The sequence below is a fragment of the Delphinapterus leucas genome, chromosome 16 (assembly GCF_059928025.1).
Source record: "Delphinapterus leucas isolate spDelLeu-1000000601 "Yukka" chromosome 16, BTC_Dleu_Yukka2, whole genome shotgun sequence".
Taxonomy (NCBI): domain Eukaryota; kingdom Metazoa; phylum Chordata; class Mammalia; order Artiodactyla; family Monodontidae; genus Delphinapterus; species Delphinapterus leucas.
The window spans coordinates 63,561,420-63,582,628 of record NC_143144.1 but is presented as its reverse complement, the minus strand read 5'-3'; the positions used below and the strand labels follow the sequence as shown (position 1 = coordinate 63,582,628).

General features: G+C 41.5%; 1 protein-coding gene across 1 annotated transcript in view; it reads right to left on the bottom strand.

The window, feature by feature from the left end:
• SORCS3 (sortilin related VPS10 domain containing receptor 3) overlaps nucleotides 1–21,209 on the bottom strand; it is a 587,799-nt gene that overhangs the window by 61,340 nt on the left and 505,250 nt on the right. Inside the window, exons 12-14 of the mRNA XM_022568819.3 lie at nucleotides 20,891–20,967; nucleotides 17,904–17,995; nucleotides 7,297–7,404 (exon numbers count right to left, since the gene is read on the bottom strand). Of these exons, the coding sequence (XP_022424527.1) occupies nucleotides 7,297–7,404; nucleotides 17,904–17,995; nucleotides 20,891–20,967 (277 nt within the window). The remainder of the gene's footprint in view (nucleotides 1–7,296; nucleotides 7,405–17,903; nucleotides 17,996–20,890; nucleotides 20,968–21,209) is intronic.

The following is a 21,209-nucleotide window of genomic DNA, read 5'->3' as shown; positions in this document are numbered from 1 at the left end:
CATGAGGTCACGGTCTCTTAAGTAGAAAGAAGGTCTTCACTTTTTTCAAACCTCCGCAGCTTTGGGGTTTGTATAATTTTCTAGGCAAAATGTGATCTCTCCCCCTTCCCTCTGGCTATTAGTTCTGCTGGCGGAACAATGGATCAGAGATTTATGCCAATTAGAATTGGATTTATACAGGGACTCAGCGAGGCAACTGGCCCTAGACAATTTGCTGAGAGCATCTCCGGCCCTTCTCATCTCTCACTCTCCCCTGTACAGGCCAGGCAAGTTCATATTCCTACCATTCCATGTTTGCTCACACTGTTCCCCCACCTAGAATACCTTTGCTCTTCCCTCTCTGCACAGACACAAAGCCCTACCTAGCTACTCTATTTTTAATCTCTTCTTTGATATCCATTGGCAACTACGATTTGTCCTACCCCCTTACCATTTACTTGTTTTGTAGTTCTTTCATGTGTTGGTCATATTTTTTCAGATAGACTGTGTTTGAATGGGTCTGCTGTGACTTCGTGTCTGGTAGCACAGCGGGTACCCATCAATACTTAGTGAATAACATCCCTGCCCCTCTTGCCCCAAACACCACAGTCCTTTATTGAGCAAACCTTGGAGGATTCTAGTATCTTTCTTCAAATTTCAGCTCTGAGCCTAAGGTTTGCAACTCACATTCCTTGCTCTCAGTTTTCCTCTTACTGAGTGTGTGAGCTGAGCACTTAATTTCTCTGAGCCCCAGTGCTCTCTGCCCAAGGACAATAATCTGATCTGCCTGATGGGGTTATTGCAAAATGTCAATGAAGTCAAGTTTGACAGACAGCTCAGCAAGGTACCTGACACAAAGGAAGGTACGGAACACACACAGGTTGGCTGCTGCCCACTCCTGGTAAGAATTTATCTATTCTCTTCCAGGGAAGCTGCACCCCTCCCTTTGGGGATTTGTTTCCCCCCTGGGAGGCTGCCAGGTTCTCCCTGGCCCCCGTGAAAGATCAGTTAAATCACAACCAATTGGTTAAAACACTTCATATCAAGAAAGAATGTCAAATGTGGCTTTGAGGCTGTAGGAAAGCAGTGTTTTTCCATCTGATGCCACATCTGAGCCAAGCAAAAAAGAGCTCTCCTAAAAGTGCTAATTTGGGGGCCAATAGTGGACCAAAGAGTCCCAAGGGCTCTAACAGCCGCAGGCACCTCGTCAGCTGGAGAGCCACTGCCTGAGACAGCAATAGGCCCTCCGGCTTGTCAGTCATCCAGCCCTGTTCTCAGCCTTAAGTAATAAGAACGGTCACATTTCACTGTGAATTGGACTAGACTAGATGGTTCCCGTCAAGGTTACCAGGGAGATGCTGAAATAATAACATTTGAAAAGACAGTGGAAAACAGGAATAAAAGCAAGCAAATCCCATGCCTGCAAGCTGGGAACTGCCTCTCCCACACAGATTCCCCTATAAAGCCACGGCGTTAGAAGTTTCCATGCTCCTGAGCTTTGGCCTCCGGGAGAACTGCACACTGGAGAGATTCTGCAGAAGGTGGAAGAAATAAGAAATCATTCCCAGGACGGTCCTCATTCTCTAGCTGCCCTTCTGCACCCACTGCCATTCCACCCCTGCTTCATCATCCCCTATACACACGTCTGCACACAGACACAGGCTGCTCTGATTCCTACCCAACTCCAGGCTCCCGTAACTTGCAACTATTGGATTCTGATCAGAGCACTTCAGCATCTCTGGGGATCTATAAGCAACTCCCTAAAATGCTAGAGCCATGGGCCAGAGAAGTCACTGTACGCACAATGGTGGTAAGATTATTGGGGACCGTAAGAGTCATGTGTTCATTCATTCATTTCTTCATTCAATCGCTTAATACATATATATGGTTAAATCCTCGGTGCTAGCACAAAACTGATGTACATGGCAGTCAAAAAACAAAATACACAAAGATCCTCCCTCATGGGAACTTAAAGTCAGTGTGTGTGTGTGTGTGTGTGTGTGTGTGTGCGTGTGTGTTGTTTATGTGCAAACACGTGTGTCTGCGTCTTAAGGTTAGATGAAGGGGGAGGGGAACCTTCTGAACCAATGGCCATTTTCATTAATATTTATTGCCTAAAGTGTTGTGAAGGAAAAAATACGTAGGGCTAAGGCTACATAGAGAGTGGGGCCGCAACTTGGTCTGGTGGGCTAAAGGAGGGTGTGCCAGAAAACTGATACTTAGGCTGACACTTGAAAGATACTTAGTTAGAAGCTTGGTTGTTCAAGTGGGGAGGGCAAGCACATTCCAGATGGATACACAGACAAAGACCCTGGGGCAGAAAGGCACCAGTAGATCAGAGAAGGGTGGTCAGAGCATGGGAGCCAGAAATGAGGTCCCAGACATGGACTCAGTGTAGATATTTATAGACCATTCAATGAGTTTGGACTTCATCCTAAAGTCAATGGAAAGCCCTCCACGCATTCTGAGAAGAGGAGTGGCGTTTCCATATTTCCAATTTCAAGAACCTCACTGTGGAAGTGAGTCAAATTCCTAAACATAACCTAAGACCCTTCATAGGCTCAACCCCTTAACCCCAGTCATGCTCTCTCATGGTTCTTTCCTTTGCTTTGAAGTCATTCATTCTTTCAACCAATGAGAAGTGATTTCCGACTACATGCCAACCCTCTTTTAGGCCCTGAGGTTATAGTGTTCAACAAAACTGTTTAAAATGTGTGCTTTCTTTGAGCTTATATTCTATTACCTACTAATTGGCTGTCCAATGGTGAACTGCTATTGAAACTTCCAGACTGACTCAGTTGTCACATTTCATACATGTGAAGTTTTCACTTCCCTCTACTTGTATCCTGGTTATATAACTAGGGATTCTTGATGATTGTGTATCTCGTCCCACGCACCCCCAACACACCAGACTGAGAGCTCCTTAAAGATAGATATAATTGTATTTACCTCTTTGATATTCCTTAAGAGGGTCTAAAACATATCAGAAGCTCATGAAATGTTTCTGAATGAATGTGTAGTAGTCAGGGCTCTCTAGAGAAACAGAATGAATAGGAGATAGAGACAAAGAGAGAGAGAGACTGACTATATGGAATTGGCTCACACAATTATGGGGGCTGACATGTCCCAAGACCTGCAGGGTGAGTCAACAAGCTGGAGATGCAGGAGGGCCAATGGTATAGTTCCAAGCTTGAGACCCAGGAAAAGTGGAAGTTCCAGTTGGAGTCAAAGGCAAGAAAAAGCCATGTCCCAGTTCAAATGCAGCCAGGCAAGAAGCATTCTCTCTTGCTCAGGGAAGAGTTAGCCTTTTAGTTCTAACCAGGCCTTCAACTGATTGGATGAGTTCCATCCACATTAGGGAGAACAATCTGCTTTACTGGGTCTACTGATTTAAATGCTAATCTTGTCCAAAAACACCTTCACAGAAGCATCCAGAATAACGTTTGACCAAGTATCTAGGCACGCCATGACCCAGTCAAGTTGACCCATAACATTAGCCATCACAATCTTATATATATTATATTCTCCAAATGAAGGTAACAAGGCAATAAAACCTTAGTGTGAATGAGCTACTAGCCCTTCTTTCTCCCTGACTTCAGTTGAACTACAGAGTCAGGGTTAACAGAAAGAGGCAGGATACAGAAATCCAATAGCCTACATCATAAATAAGTTTTTGGCTAAATGGCAATGTTAAGCAATCTTGTCCCCAAATGGACCTCCTGTCCTCGAAGTTCCTAAAGCATATATAAAATTATTTGAACTCCTGCTTTAGTCTTTGTCATTGCTATTCCATGTGAGAAAAGCAGTGGTCATCCTTAGTGGGCCACTTGGTTTTAACGTCCTTTTTAAACCGAAGACAGAGCCAGAAATTGCCTCTCGGCAATCATTCCAGGGCCTACACTTCTGGCTGTCTAAGGAGCCCTGGATCATTTTCATCCTAGAGAAACTCTGAATTAATAAAAAGTTAAAAATAGGGAGCTTGAATTGTTTACACTTGGTTGGATGATTGCTTCCAAATTCATCTTAATTCCATGAAGGACAAATACCTGTCTGCCTCAAATCCCATATAAGAAAATTATGCACTATTCTAGTTCCTGTTCTACTTACTAGCATTTAAAGAATCTTGATAAGCAAAGGAGAAGGGAGACAAAAACTCTGCCACACTCCTTGGAGTCTTATTGGGGAGGAAAGAAAAACAGAAGCAGTAGCTCATCTTTTCAGTAAATGGTTTAGCCCTGAGGTCAATCTCCCTCATATCCATGTGACCAGCTAAACCCCATCCAAAGCTGAGGAAAAAATATATATATTACCACTTACGATTAGATGAATACAGAATTTAAACTGTCGCTTTAAATTTGCTGGGGAACGCCAGGTCATGCAGAGATTGGTGTACATGCACTATTGTTCAAAGTGATGCCCAAGAGAAGCATGAAATGAGTTCAGAGAGGCCTCATACAAGAGAACACAGGATAAATCACAGTATGAGATAAGGAGAACACAGAATAAAAGGAGGACCAGTATGTCTCTTTGCTAAAACAACAGGGAAGACCTGACTTTAGGACCAAACATATCTTCACTGCCCAACCTTCTAGGGCCATGTCAGATTTGATTGTGATGAGCAGACATATTTGGCTTGATCCGTTCAAGTAGATTGCACAGCCTTCTTGAATGTGTGAACCTTCGCCTTACAGAACTTAGAACTCAATACTTGAAACTTCCTAGTGGCCGTATTGGAGGAAGTCCCAGAAAGGAGGAAGGTTTTCTTTTCATATCTAGTGATTAAGCAAAGGATGGGAAATCATTTGGAAAAGTCAGCTCATGGTCAGAGATCCTTATGAAAAAAGATGGCAGTATTCCTAGTATTCTGGGGTACGCTTCCTGGAATTCCTAAGAAAACATTTTAATCCCTTGGCAGAGTATTCTGGGTAACATGACAGAGTCATTTGTATGTCACATTTATTTAATGTATGCAGTCCACGAGGACAGGGGTTTCTTCTTGATTTGTTCATCTAGAATAGTAACTGGCACATAGGTACCACTAGTTTTGTTTAATAATATAACTTTTCGAAGGTCTTGCTGGGACCCTAGATCCTTGGGATTTCTCTCTCATTGTACCTCTGTTGTCTAAATCTCTCCATATATACATGTATATCTATGTGTACATATATACCTGTACATATGTCTATACACACAAACACTTGAATATATATTCACTATGCATATATATCTACATATTTATCAAATCATTTGTATTTTAGAAATGAAGTTTATGTTATGATACTGCCTTTGAACATCCAGAATTTGTATTTATACAACATATTGTTGCTGTGTCTCTACCAAATGATGAGGCTTTAGACTCTAAGCATTACTAACATACTATATCTTAATTACTGTCCATGGCTCAAACAGCTAAACTTGAATACAACAGTGTTAATTTAAGTCTTAATTAATAAAGTGACTTGACAGCAACAACAGAGTCCATTTAATTAGAAATTTAGATGGTAAGACAATTCTGTTTTGGAGGATATTTTAGGAGAACATAAAGAAATTGCTGGAAAAACTCAAATTAAAGCTGTACTTCCTGAGGAACAAATTCTACAAGAAACCCTTGTTTACACTGTACAACAGGACTGTCCAGAGAAGGTACGAATACAATATACCCCTTGGGAAGACTGTAGCAGCGCCTCATAGGGTTTGACATCATGTCTTTAAACTTCCAACGATAGAGCCTACGTGCCTAACACATGGATCATGCTCAAAAATGAGCGTTAAGTCTGTAAAAGACACAGTTCACACCCTTGAAGTTAGAGAGAAGGTTGTACAGGCAATTTGGAAAATTCAGAAAGAACTGAAGATAATTTAAAATCACTCTTCGTTGCACTTGTTCCAACTAATTTTAAAGACATTTTGTGAAGCCACCCAAATTTTCTGTTATGAACATTCTTTAAATAATGAGGACACTGGGAATCCTATAGACTCTTTTTACAGACATTTCCTATAGACATGGAACCCCTGTGTAGAGCTTCGGCTGAATTTCCTAGGACTGGACTTTTGTCCATTTGTTCTGGTTGTTTTCTCCAATTTGTGCACCATTTTCCATCATGGCTGGGTTCTTTCTGTCATTCTGAAAGCTCAGAGGAGTGGCTGGTCAGCCCTCTGGTTATGAGGATGGAAGTGGAGGGAAGAAGCATGGCAAAGTGGTCTGGGGCTAGATTACAACATTTGATCAAAACTGCGGAGCTGCGATTATAAAAGCTTTTTCAACTGATCATTCTGGGAAAAAAAAGTAAAGCATAGGAATTAGCCATTTGCCCTTGTATTTGCCTCCTCTGCAAAGCTCATCAGTCTCCTATCAGGAAAAAATTGATTCAAACTATAAAGAAATTAATGAACGCAAAGGTTAAGAGAAGAGCAGTGTCCCCTAGAGTAAGAAGATGACAGCATCCCCCCAAACTAGCCCAGGAGCATTCTATAAGCCTTTCTGTGACAAGTCCACAGTATAGCAAATTCCCCTTAATCTTGCCCAGCAGACTCCCTTCACTCTGTCCAGCAAATAATTAAAGTGTAAGATATTCCAGTCTCTTGGGAGTAGGGGAGGTGGAGAGCGGTGGGGCTTCGTATTGCTGGTGAAGGGTTCCCACAACTATTCCTCCTCACCCCCCTACCTACAGTAGTGCACACAAACACGCATAATCAACTTTTTAAGAATTCAACTATGATATAATTTTAGAAAACATCAAATTATTATCTTCTTTAATATTCAGAAAGTACTTTGGAGCTCTTCACAGCTTTAAGATCTCTATCTCTACCATCTATTCTCATCGTAAAGGAGTGTAGAAAAATTTTCACAGCAAATTAATCTGAAATGGAACAACAGCAAATCTCTGTGTGTGTGTGTATATCACAGACTCTAGGAGGTTCCCTTAAAACATTCCCTGTTTTCAGTAAGTTGGCTGTTTTGTTCCCTCTGTCCCCATCCCTTGTTCCTTACTAGACTGTTTTGGAAAGAGAGAAAACACATCAAAAGACTTAAGCTTTCTGTTTGCTTGGGTTTTGGATAAATGGAAATTTGTTACAATACTTTAATTTTATGAGAAACCTTAACTTTTCAATTGGAAGCCCAGCTTCTCTAATCCTGTCAGTAGCCTCTTGAATTGGTGGGTGTTGCATAAATATGTCCATCTTACAGATGAGGAAACTTTGGTCCAGAGACTGAAATGCTTTCGTGTAAGCCTCCCTGGGGAAAGTCCATGGCCTCCATGGAAATAGAACCCAGGTCTCCAGGCTCCTTTTGACCACAGACAAAGAAGTACTCACGTCATAATTTGGGTCTCCACGCCTGCCTCCACCAGAGCTCCGTCCACAAAAAGAGGAACCGAAGTGAAACCGTACTTGTTCCAGGAGTGGCCCTCGTCAAAACTCACCCTGGGTTGGAAACAAGTAGATGGAAGAGACAGCTGAAAATAAAGCCACACTATTTTGCAACCAGTTTTCAGGTGATTAAATTCTCCTCTGTATCTCCCTTTCTGGCAGTTTGGATTATCAATAGGTAATGTTAATCTTCAACATCTCCCTATATTATTATGAGATTTGATCAAAACTGCATTTCCTGGCCCAGGTACAGACAACACCAAGAGCTGCAGAAATAGTTCAACATCTCAGAATTGAAGGAAAAAAACCACCCAGGCAGGAGGGCTTAGTGGCTGGAGTGTCATTTTTCAAGTACTCAGAATGGAACCCGAGGTTCAATTTACAGCACAATCAATTCAGCCTCTGGAGTCTCTGACACAGATAAATTCAGTAGTGCGGGGTTTACCCTATGGGAGGGGAGGTGTGTGTCTTTCAGATCAAACCTTAAAAACAGCCATTTCCTATTTGTTCAGAATGGATGAAGTATCATTTTCCCTCTCCGATGCCACTTTAAGGGGCTTTTAGGGACGATCACTGAGCGTCTGATGTTCTGGGCAACACTGTTCCATCTTCCGACCAACAGTAAGAGGAAGGTCTGGCCCTTTGTGGGCACAGCATCTGAAACTCTTTAAAGGGATGCTGCTAGTGGAGAGGATTTGAGCAATCTTGAGCAGTTGCTTCCTTCCCTTTCTTGATATTATCGAGCTCCCTACTGCCCCTTGGTTTAACCGGAGGACAAAGCCCAAAGACCATCTCCTCTGAGAAGCTTTTCCCAACACTCCTCCTTCCCCAAGGCAGCTTTATTTGCTTCATTTTCTGTGATTCTTTTTTTTTTTTTTTTTTTTTTGCGGTATGCGGGCCTCTCACTGTTGTGGCCTCTCCCGTTGCGGAGCACAGGCTCCGGACGCGCAGGCTCAGCGGCCATGGCTCACGGGCCCAGCCGCTCCGCGGCATGTGGGATCTTCCCGGACCGGGGCACGAACCCGCGTCCCCTGCATCGGCAGGCGGACTCTCAACCACTGCGCCACCAGGGAAGCCCTGTGATTCTTCTGGCCTGGTTAATTCTTAATTTTTCTCTGACTCCACAACACAGGATACTGAGTTCAACTGTAGAAACTCTATTTTCCTACAACACCCAGGCCTTCACCTATCATAGTGCTGAGTGATGACTTCTTAACTTATCTTGAATCCCTCCATTCAACATTATAATCTTGGGAATTCAGGGGTCACATATGTCTTGTGCATTGTCTGACCACCCCCCATATCGCCTACATATCTTTATTACAATGCTTCTTACCTGATATTACATACATAGTTTCAAAAGATATGTCTGACTCTCCCACTGAACTGTGATCTTTTTGAGGTCAAAGACCATACTGTTCACTTTTGCATTCCTAAAATTAGCAGAAACACTGGCACATGGTGCTATATAATGTTAAATGAATATATGAATAAAAAAATAAGAAGTGATTAAGGAAACTCTTTTAATCCATCCAATAATTTTTCAAGCATTACTTACACTAGCATCCATGAATTGGATGTGAATCCCTGTCCCCATTACTAGTCAACTTACTCAGTCCATTCTCTGGATATTACTTGTCTCTCTATCTTATCCTCTCTTCCCAAATAAACCGATCTTAAAAATTAGAAAGTCAGGGCTTCTCTGGTGGCGCAGTGGTTGAGAGTCTGCCTGCCGATGCAGGGGACGCGGGTTCGTGCCCCGGTCTGGAAAGATCCCACATGCCGCGGAGCGGCTGGGCCTGTGAGCCATGGCCGCCGCAATGAGAGAGGCCACAGCAGTGAGAGGCCCGCATACCGCAAAAAAAAAAAAAAATTACAAAGTCAATCTCTTTACCCAGCTAGAAAAACTAGTCTCATGCAATAAGAAGTTTTGTATTTCTGGTATACTGAGGCCTACTTCTACAAACAAAAAGCAGGCAGAGGTTATAAAAGTTTTTATGAGTTCCTAAATTATCAGTATCTGTCTCGACTTTTTATGAACAACTTTACTGAGATATCTTTGACATACAAAAACTATATATATTTAAAGTGTATAACTTGATGCTTTGATATAGATAGATAGATAGGGATATAGTGAAACATTGGCCACAATGAAGCTGGTTTCTGAGGGGGTGGGAGTGGAGGGTGGGCAGGAGGAAGAAATGAGGAGATGTTGGTCAAAGGGTACAAAGTTTCAGTTATGCAAGATGAATGAGTTCTTGGAGATCTAATGTATAGCCCGATGATCTAATAATGTATAGACAAGTCAATATTGTCTTGACTTTTAAGGACTTGGCCATTTCAGCCTTTTTTTTTTTTTTTTTTTTTTTAATAGGCTGAAGGCTAAATAATCACTGAAGCTGAACCAGAGGAAGTCGGGCAGATCTGAACTGCTTCTCTTGGAAATGAGTTCCTCATTCAAAAGTGAAAACAAGAGCATAACTGGGGATGGACTTACCTTTCATGCAATGTACCCTCCTGGTTCCTAAAATAATTGTAGGTATTTCAAAGTATGTCATGGCCACTAACTAGTTAAGTCTGTCTGATAAATCCAGAGGGTACAAAAAGATATTTGTTTAGTTTTTGGTTTGTTTATTTTGATGACTTTGGATTGATTATTGTCTTGATAGGAAGAAGCCAAAGTGGTTGAAGACCTCCGTCCTTATCTCATTCTCAGAGTTTCCTTACTGATGAAGGTCAGTGATTAACATTAGCAGAAAAACTTGCAGTTGAGTGCCACCACATCCCAGGGAAGGAGGAGCCTTCATACCAGTGCCATTAACAGGGCAGAGAACAATCATCTTTACTTTATACATGAAGATAAGACACCACAAAGTAATAGAAACAGAGGGGCCATCACAGCCTTCTGAGCTCTGAGTTCTAAGACGTAAGCTCCAAAGAAAAACTGAGTCCAAGGTGGAGAGATAGGGTGTGGAAGATAAAAGCATGCTGTATGGACTGAATCCATATGGAAGGAGCAAAAGCATGGATTAGATGGAAGAATGGGATCAGCAAAAACACTAGGAAATGCCAACATCCAGGTGGAAAGGCTAGCATATACAATAACCAAAGTCTAAGGATGACATAAAATTAGCATAGGCCAGGGGACAGTTCTCCAGAGCCAGGGTGAGGAATGAATGCTGTGACTGTAATTTACAGTCAACGTACCACTAGGAAGCCCAGGTTCGTGCTATTCAGGTGACTTTCTGAGAACAGTAATTTCTAACACCCGAATATTTCATGCTGAGATAATTATTAAAACCAAAACAAAACTCCCAAAGAAACTCCAAAAAAATACATTATAAAATTTAATCTCTTGGGTATCAGAAACTTGGGTCTGTCATTTGTGAGAGCTATTCTTTCAGATGACTAGGAGTTTTTAGATGTTCTGAAGTAACTGTATTGAATGGTAACCCCACGGGACCCACCTTCTCCTCCTCTATTCAATAGCTTATTAATGGCCAAGACAAAGGAATAGGGAAGCCCTTATTAGGCCGACAGGTGAAATTGAAATTGATAAGACTGCCAGTACTCAGGGAGACAGGAGTAAAGTTACAATTGACTTCTAAATAGTGACAAGACAGGACTATAGAACGAAAAGAAAATAGAATTCACCTAGCAAATATTTATTGACATCTACCATGTGCCTGGTTGGCAGTGGCCACTGTTCTAGGGATATAGCAATGAACAAGAAAGGGAAGGCCCTAGCTTCAGTGGAACTTACATTCTAATTTGAGGAGACAAACAATATGGAGATAAATGGATACAAAAAAATATGTTAAAAATAATTGTCATGAAGACAGTTCAAATAGAGGGACATGATAGAGAGTGAGTGAAGCTACTTTGTATTGAAAATTTAAGAAAGTTCTCCTCTCTGAGGAGGTGACACTTCAACTGAGATTTGAATGATAGTAAGGAATTTGCTATGCAAAGATCAAGGTGAGAGCCATTCTGGAGGGCAAACCTGGTGTGAAATGAAGTTGCTGTATGGGAAGGACAGAAAGATGGTTGGTGGTTGTAGATTAGTGGGAAAGGGATTAACAGGAGGAAATGGAGTCAAGAAAGTAAGGCTGGGTCAGATTACAAAGGACCTTGTCCCCAGCTGAAATGGGAGAGATATGATTTGATTTAACCTTCACAAGATGGTTTCTTTGTGGAGAATGGATTGTCAGGCCCCAAAGTTGATGCAAGGAGATGAATCGGTGGGGGACACATGGCAATTATAAGAGACCAAGTAAGACAAGGGGCTTGGATAATGGTTTTAATAGTGGACATAGAAAGGGACGAAAGGTTGAGGATATTTTTACACGTAAAGTCAATAAGATTTTTAGGCTATTTTTCCAGATGAAGTCAATAGGATTTTGCTTGAACAAAAGAGAGAAGTCACAGACAACATGGTTTTGGGGGGTTAAGCAACTGGGAAAGGGAAATGTAAAGAACAGGAGAAGCAAAGCTTTTTATTTGTTTGTTTCTGTTTGGTCCACGTCAAGGTTGAGATGCTTTTTGGATTTCCGTGTTGTAACACTGTCAAGAGGACCTTTGGATGGATGGATCTGGATTTCTGGAGACAGATCAAAGCCAGGGATGTAGATTTGGCAGTCACTTATAGGAGAGGACCAACTTAAAGCAGAATGCTTCATTAAAATGAAAAAACAAAGAGCCCCACAGCCAGAGAAAGGAAAAAGAGTAACTAATGAGAAGCTCAAGCTGGGAAGAAAAAAAAAAAAAAAACTGAGGTGATTGTCAATCACAAGGTAAATATATTCCAGCAGTGTCCCTATTGTGATAATCAAAGGCACTGTGAGTCTAGCGTGTGTTCACAGACAGGTAGCATGAATAATAAAAGAAATTATCCTTCCACCAGGTCCTCAATAATATGTTCAGTTTCAATCATTGTAGAAAACTGACAATCAATGTGATTAAAAGTAAGAAAAGTTGTTCTAGAAACAGGTTATATGATCTGAAGATAGCTTAGGGGAAAGAAGAATAAGAGCTGAATCATTTACCATCACCTTTTAACTTTTTTAGTAAGAAAGCTTCCAAATAGTTCAACACACAAAAAGAATTCTATTGTTGCCTACTGAAAAGGGGTAACATCTGTGAATGAAATCAGAGAGAATGTGGATAGACGCATGAAAATATCAATTAAACAATACAGATAGAATAAGGTAAAAAAAGATTTCTCTTCTCATAATTGTTCTAAAAAGGAAAGTCAAATATTTGAACAAGAACGTAAGCTTCCAAGTACTTTGTCTTGTCCTCTGGTATATCCCAGCCCCTCTACTAGTGCTGGATAAATAGTACAGGCTCAATGAATATGTGAGAAATAAATGAACAAATGCATGCAATCTGTCTTGAATTGTGTATCTGATCATTTCCCAGAACTTAGAAAGCCTAGACAGAGCCATCTCTTGAGGTCCTTTATAGGTGTAGGGCTCTAAAAATCGCATGCATTTCTGGAGCTGACTTACTCTGCATAGGTCTGGGCAGCAGAACAAGGACTGATGGACAGAAATTACAAGTAGATTCGTTATTGCTCAGCACAAAACAATCTTCCTAACAACTAAAGCCAACATACAGGGTGGAAACTCATTCAAATTGGTCAGCTCTGTGCCGTCCTGGTGAAGTGGGGTGTCACTCTTAGGTGTCACAGAGGTACCTGCTGTAGTATGTGTGAAACTAGACTACTTGCCCCCCAAGACCCTTCCTTACTCCATGAATTGATGACTTTATAATATTGAGGTAAGAGCCACTAAAAGGAATAGAATCTTCCAAGAACAATCAGAGTCCTCCCCGGAACACTCTAGCACAGAAATAAGAGTTATAATGGCCAATGAGGATCAATGTTCCTCCTTTTGGTGGGGTGCACTGCTCTATTTTTTATTATCCCAACCGCATGAGGTGATGGCATTGGAGCCACACAGCAGTCCTTCAGAGTAGCACATGCACTTTTGCCTCTCAGAGGCACATATTGGCTGGAACTATTGTTTTCATGTGAATGTTTCTATGAACAGAATGCCAGTGTTCACCACCATTTACAGAAGAGCAAAGGAACAAGAACGGCCAGGTGATGCTGGTTTTAGTTTCCAAGAACCTCCCTTTGAAAGGAGACACTGACAGCTTCTCAGGGCTAAGCAAACAGTAGGACCCCAGTTTACCCTCCCATGAGTAGCTCTGTCTATTGTGAGTTTTCATTACAGCACTGCATTCCATGGGGCGCCATTGTTCATTTCACTCTAATGCTTCTAAGGTACAAAGGGTAATACTGGTAATACTGGGTGGAGGGCTTCCCTGAAATAGCACTTAGGCCCTAATCTCAATGCATCTAAATGTACACGGTCACAAATGGATGGGTTCATTTGTATGCTGTTTTGTCTTCATGCATATCTAGCTACCTATCACTTCAATTTATAGGAAACAGCATGCCTTGTTAGCCTAGCTAACGTTTCCCCAGCTTTTCAATTATGATTCTCATTTTCTCTGAAAGGCGATGTAGCTATTATTTAAATTCGAGAGCCACTATACCCTTGTGGGAGGGTGGGGAGGCCAGTATCTTTTTGCTATGCAAATATATATACATGTGTATATGCTGCCAAAATAAGTCGGTGAGTCTGAGACCTACTACAGAAAAGAACAATGAACTGATCACTTAACCTTTCTTCCACTTCAAATGAGCTCTGTGTTTACCCGGAGGGTTGTAACTTAATTAAAAGCTACTGGTGATGAAGAAACTGCATTTGAGTTTCACAAGCTTGCAATTCATAAGCCAGCCAGAGACAAAATCAGTCAAGAAGTTTATAAGGAAACATTGATGATAATGATAAGGTCAGGCCCCTACAGAACACTTACGTAGCCTCGAAAGATGAGTACAAAATGCACAGGGAGATCAGCTCGGTGCTTTGTGACCACCTAGAGGGGTGGGATAGGGAGGGTGGGAGGGAGATGCAAGAGGGAGGGGATATGGGGATATATGTATACATATAGCTGATTCACTTTGTTATACAGCAGAAACTAACACAACAATGTAAAGCAATTATACTCCAATAAAGATGTTTAAAAAATAATAAAATTAAAAAAAAAAAGAATTCCTGAATGAGTTAAGTGCCACTGTTGTTTGCTAGCACACACACTCAGTAGCTGGCACGTAACGGTCACAGGGACTATTTCGGAGAAGGGCATTCACAGACAGGCAAGTAAGCAGAAGTCATGGGTGGTATCTAAGTTCAGGGAAGCATTTGTAGCATTTATGATAAATGACAGCATCAACATCCTTTAAATGGAGAAAATTCTATTTCCAAAGCTTAGTTTGAAAAATCATCTCGAATCCTTTGTAAATTCAAGTAGGTGAACAAATGGAGGGTAGTATTATCATGACTATTATAAGAGGAAATTCAATGGGAGGCAGGTATTTTTCTGAGCTCAATAAATATTTTTTACCAACAAAAGAGATATTTCATGGAATAAGGGGAAACTCAAACTTTGTATTAATGCCTTTGAAAGGCAGGATTTGATCCTACTTACATATCCCTGAGTGAATATTGATTTTCCCAACTTGGATGGTTTCCCTCCAGAAATTCCTAGACAAGTACTCCTTCTAGAAGTGATCAGGCCTCTGGAGAGAAACCACTGCAGAACAGACTGAATGGTCAAGATGTAAGGATGCTAAGATTCGCCGAAGCCAAAACTTTCTCTATTCCTCTGCTCCATGCCAAATGTACTCTCCTCTCCTGTCACCAAAAAGAAATAACAACAATAGCAAACTCCTGTTTTCCTTAGGACAAGGCAACTTTTGTGTAAAAGTCTCTAAAATTCAACCATGAAGTGAGCGCTAAGTCCCTACCACATGAAGGAGAGAGAGCAGGAGGGTGACAGTCAAGGGGAAGATGGGATTGCCACCCTCTTCTCCCAGGACTTAAGGGGAGGAAATCCGCCAGCTGTATATGTCTGCAGGGCATCTATCAATTATGTCATTGAGATTTAGATAGAGGTGCTTAGAACACAGTGATAACGACTAAGGAATGTTACTTTTCTTGGTTAAAAAACTTGTCTTAAGAGTCAAGCTGCCCTCCCTGAGTGTATAAGTCCTACTCAGTCCTCAATAGAGAGAGCTCTTCTCACCACAGAGAGAGAGGTCTCGGTAGTAGAAGGAATTACCTACATAAAGGGAGGGTGGGAGGGAGGGAGACGCAAGAGGGAAGAGATATGGGAACATATGTATATGTATAACTGATTCACTTTGTTATAAAGCAGAAACTAACACACCATTGTAAAGCAATTATACTCCAATAAAGATGTAAAAAAAAAAAAAAAAGGAATTATCTACAGATTCAACCTGAACCCCTTAAACTGGCGTTTAAGTTCTTCTGGGCCTACCCACCATTACTTACTCACATGCTTGATTTCAACCACATACAGTCTTCTGAGTACTCCCTACATCTCCTGAATTCCAGGCTTGGTCAGAGTTTTCCCTTCCCTTGGCTTTCCTCCCATCACTTCTCCTACTCCTGGAATCCTTTTATCAAGGATCAGCCCTCACATCACCTGCTGCACAAAGACCCCCTCACACAACGGCGGGGGGGCTCTATCCGGCCTCAGGATTCCAGCAATGCACACAGTCAGCATCCTTTCGTAGACACTGCTTGGACTGTCTAAGTTCCTTATCTTGACTATGATCTCCCAGAGGACAGAGACCATGTGATAAGCCTCTGTGTACTCATTAAAGTATCTGGAAAATTGGCAGGTAAAAGAGAAGAGCATCCATGATAGAAGCCCAACTTGGTGCTGCAAGGTACTAGCTGTGTAGCTCTGAGCAAAGTATTTAGCATGTCTGCATTTTAATGCTATGATAAAAAGAGTACCCACAGGAAAATGCATAGGGTGGTTTCAAGAAGTAACTTAGGTAATTCATGGAAAGGGCCTAGAACAGTGCCTAGAATTTAATAATCCCTGAGTAAATGCTGACTATCATTACTATCAAGTAATTCCACTCTTCTGATACTACCCCAAAATTATAAAAGCAGTAGTAAAAGGATGATAAACAATTACATTAGGAACTTCTTCAAGCTCATGCTTGAGTTGGCAGGGCACTGTTTGTGTGTGTGTGTGTGTTTTGTTTTTGTTTTTTTTTCTACAAACGGCTTTAACTTAATAATTGGCCAAACTAAGAGAAACTTTAAATCCTTGCCAAGGTGGCTGAAGCTTGAATTTGGTACCTGGGGATCCTAAGCTGATTTTTTCTTTTCCTGATTACAAACTGATGCTTCTAAGTAAAACTCTTACTCTAAAAGGGTTAGTCTCCCAAAATCAAGGGCCTGGGAGTTATGCCAGCATCCATCTTCCAGCCCATGGTGAATCCCAACGACTGTATTCTAGATAGCATTCCCTCTACTACCAAACATTCACTCTTTCAGATGTTCATTCTGCTGAATTTGAAGCCTGAAATTCTTTCCCTTCAGGATATAAACATACACGATACTTATCCATCCTCTGCCAAAAACAAGAACATCATCATCACCGTTATAATCAGCATGACAATAATATATTCTCACTCAACTCTTCGTCTTCCCTGGAGGGTCTTACATATATACACTCAACTGCATTCCACAATCTGCTTTCTTGGGAAGGATTATCTACATCGTCTCTACTTTAGTTCATTCTTTATCATTCATTCATCTATTCATTCATCTATTGCACTCCACCTTTCAACCCCACCTCTCTTGTGAATCTACCCTAACAAAGATCACCAATGACCTCTGACATTGCTTAATTCTAGATTGTTTTTCACTCCGTAAAATCTATTCTGATTATAGAATTTGGTGCTATTGATCACCCCTTCCTTCAGCATCCATGAAAACACTTCTCCTGTGTTTTTATCTTTTTTGGCTATTTCTCCTTAGCCTCTCCTATAATTTCTTCCTCTGCTGTGCATGTTGGTATTCAACAGTATTCCACAGGAGTCCCTGTTTTCTCCTTTTTGTACCCACTTTCATGAGGCATGCAGCCTACTGACATGGCTTTAACTACCACCTAACGGCTAGTGACTCCAAATCTAAAGTGTGATCCCAGACCTCTCTCCTGACCTTCAGATGAATGTATCTGACAACTAGTCTCCATCTCTGCTTGAATGTTCCTAGATATCTCAACTTCAACTGGTCTAGAACTGAACTTAGTATTTGCTGCATGCACCTAACCCTCTTCTTAGAGCAATGTCCAGCTCCTGTATTTTGGATTGTTAATCTTGGCTGCTTGAACCTGAAGGCCCTTCCTGCTCATTTCTGGCTCATCTGATCACCCATTCCTACCACCCCACTGTATTCATTATACTTCCCCATCTAAATCATCTGGTCTGCTACTGTTACCAAAGAGCTGGATGATGTAATGTACATCAAATGGATGGATGGATAAAGAAATGGATGAAGAAATGGGTACAATGGGTAGAAAATCATGCAGAATAACTTGTCCCAACCTTTTCCACTAAAACGTTGCTCATTAATAGGGTAGGGAGCTGTCCTTACCACAAATGCCTGACTGGTAGAGGTGTGTGTTTCATGGCCACGAGGGCGCCACCCCAGTCTAGGAACCAGACATTGTACTCTTCATCAAAGATCTGGAACAACAACAACAATGACAATCATAGCAACGCCTTACATTTGCATAGTGCTTGACAGTTTACAAAGTTTTTCACATATATTGTTTCATCTAGATTCCGCCCCTGCCAACAACCCTATCAGGAAGTTTGGCAAGTAATGTCATCCCCATTTAATAGATGAGGAAATGGGCTTGTAGAGAACAAATAATTGTCCCTCGGCTACTCAAATGGCATTTCCAGGGCTCTTTCCCCTAGTACTGTGAGCCAGTGTGCCACAAGAGGTTCAGGCAACAAGACGCATGCTCAACTAGATAACTCAATGGAAAATATGACTTCAAAAACTTCCCCTCTTTTCATCTGAGTAACTGACTACTCAGCTTTCTCTTTCTCATCTTTTCAAATGAGACGTTTGCTAATTTATAAATGGTGTCTTATAAACATTTATAATGTTTATAAATTATCTATGAATTTAAAGGACAATTCCTTTTAGACCTGTAGACATTATGATCTACGTGATGACTGAGTTCTCAGACTTAGCCACCACCTCCTAAGTTCCCATGCAAGTTGGATGAAGACTTAAGTTTAGTGCTAGGGGATCCTCACTCTAAATGCTCACTGGGACACCATGCTTTCTCGGACCCAGAGTTACTGATTCTTTGGTTTATTTGTCCATTACCTATTCACCCATCCACTCACTCATTCACTCATTCAGTGATCCATCCATCCATCTACACAGGCATTTACTAGGCACCTACCAGGATGCAAGTCTCAGAGCCTTAGTTTAGACCTAACCCCACATATAGCAACACTTCTACAGTTTATGACTTTTAAGTCTCCAACCTAAGACAGGAAGAATATTTCTCCACCGGAGAACCAGTTCTCTCCTCTAGATCATCTAGATGAAAGTGGAATTGGAGACTTCCTCTAGCTCTTAACCACTAATGGTGGCTCTTAGAGCCTGGATGGAGAGGCTGGGGTGGTGGGTTAAGTGAGAGGTACTAGAAGGGGTAAGAACGTATAAGCAGACTTAAAAGGGAGAGAATAGGAGCGGTGTCTCCTATAAACACGCCCTAGGGAACACCACAGAGGAAAGTAAATGGACTCTCAGGCCTAAACCTTTCAATTGGTTTTATTTCTCATATTTGCCTTTAAATGCCCACACTAATGGTGAGCCTTAATGCACAAAAGACTTAAGGGATATTCATTTATATGTCAGATATAAACATAGACTCTGAGCCTGTAATGCTAGCTTTTCTCTCCAGAGCTCAAAGCCACGTAACAGAAACACTGGACTGAAGTCTGAAGGTAAGGACTACAAGAAGATTCTTGGCACTGAGGAGGAGAGAGAAGTTATTTTCCTCACACTTTCCTCTCTGTTGCATCATTCTGGCCACGGCTAACTCTTGCCCTGTCCAGCAATGTAGTGGAAGCTGGAATCCTAAGTTGTTTGGGAAAAGAGAAAAGAAAACCAAAGTGGTGACAACATAAGGAAAGAATGTAACCGTGGCCACCTGGCCAGGTGAGCTATTTCTTGTGTTGGAGGGACAATGGTTTGTCTGTTGGGAGCTTCTAGACCAGAAGAGTTTACATTCCAGTTGCTACCCCATTCGGCACTTGTAAGAGAGTATCTTATATTTTTAAGGTATGTTCTTATTTTATGTGTCTTTTCCTCATCCACTTGATTCCCTCGTGGGCAGGAATCTTAACTTATTCTTTGTTGTAGGCCTTACAGCAGTTAATATAGGACTTGTGTCTAGTAGGTCCTGGGTAATTTTTTTTCGACGGTGGTAGTAGTGACAGTGGTGGCAATGGGGGTGGCGATGATAATGTTGGTGATGGAGATGACAATCTTCACTAAGGGACCCAAACAGAAGCTTGTGCAAGTAGATTTCAGATGGTGGCTTCACCTTCATCGCTAAGACATTTAGTGCTCTTCGTCCTCCTCAGATAGAAACCTTCTCACCTTTAAGGCTTAGTAAAATGCCACCTCTTCTTGTGAAGCCTTTCCCAGTTTCCCCAAGGAGAATCAATTCCTCCCTCTTCTGGGCAAGCAAATAATGCCACTAAAATAACGCAATCGCTCTAAACTACAGTTAGTTATTTATGAACCTGTCTCCTCTGCTTAATTCTGAGCTCCACGAGGAAAGGGACTCCAAAGTATTCAACTGCCTCCTCAGGTTTATACTTGACACCCAGTTGACATTGTATAAATCTGTGTTGTCCAATATAGTAGCCACATGAGACAATTTAAATTTAAATTGATTAAAATAAAACATTCAGTTCCTCTGTCACACTAGCCACATTGCAAGTGTTCACTAGCCACATGGGACGGTATAGATGCAGAACATTTCCATCACTGTTCAAAGTTCTATTGGACAGTGCTGCAAGAAAAAGTTTGTAAAACTGAATTAATTTTTCATGTGGTCATGTAACTATTAAGCTGTCTCATACTTAATAAAACATGGGCCTACATAATACTGAAGCCATCACAGACTTCCACGGCTTTGCTGGTCTTAGCATTCTACCGCCTTCCTCTTGTAGATAAAGAAACAGACCCAGAAACGTAAAGACACCTACTTGCCAAGACCCCGTGGCACATTAATGATAGAAACTGTTTTATTGGCTGCATCTACTCACACCGGCACGGTAATTCGCATCTGGTGACTGTTCCATACATGTTGCTGAATGAAAGAATGAACAAATTGGGAAAATCCCAGTTTTTCTTATGCCCTGCCCAGCTCTTCCCATGTTACCCCATTGCCCATCTAATCTGCCAGCTACATTGACCAAATAGAAGAGCTGCTTCAGTTTTTTTGCACCCAAAAAGTCATAACAAGCCTGAGAATCTATAAGAAAGATGTTGGCAGAACTTGCCCTAAATGGCTCCTCCCTGCCCCCGAATCTCGCAGTTACCTGTCTCCATGTGTTGCCCCCATCGGAAGAGATGAACACACTGATATCAGTATATGAGAGCTCTGGACCAATGTTGCCTGAAACAGAAGCAGATCATTTGAAATTGTCAGGCGGTTTACAGATGACGTGTGCTTGGGGTTGGGTGAGGGGGTAGCAGAGGGTAAAGATTTTCCAAGTTATTTTTAGAATAGATTCATACAGTCAGTCTTTGATGCCGTATCAAAAACCCAGCAGGAAGATAACCTAACACGGGAAAAAAAATGAATAAATAAATAATATGACAGGGATGCATCTTTAAATGGTAACACTCAAAGACCAA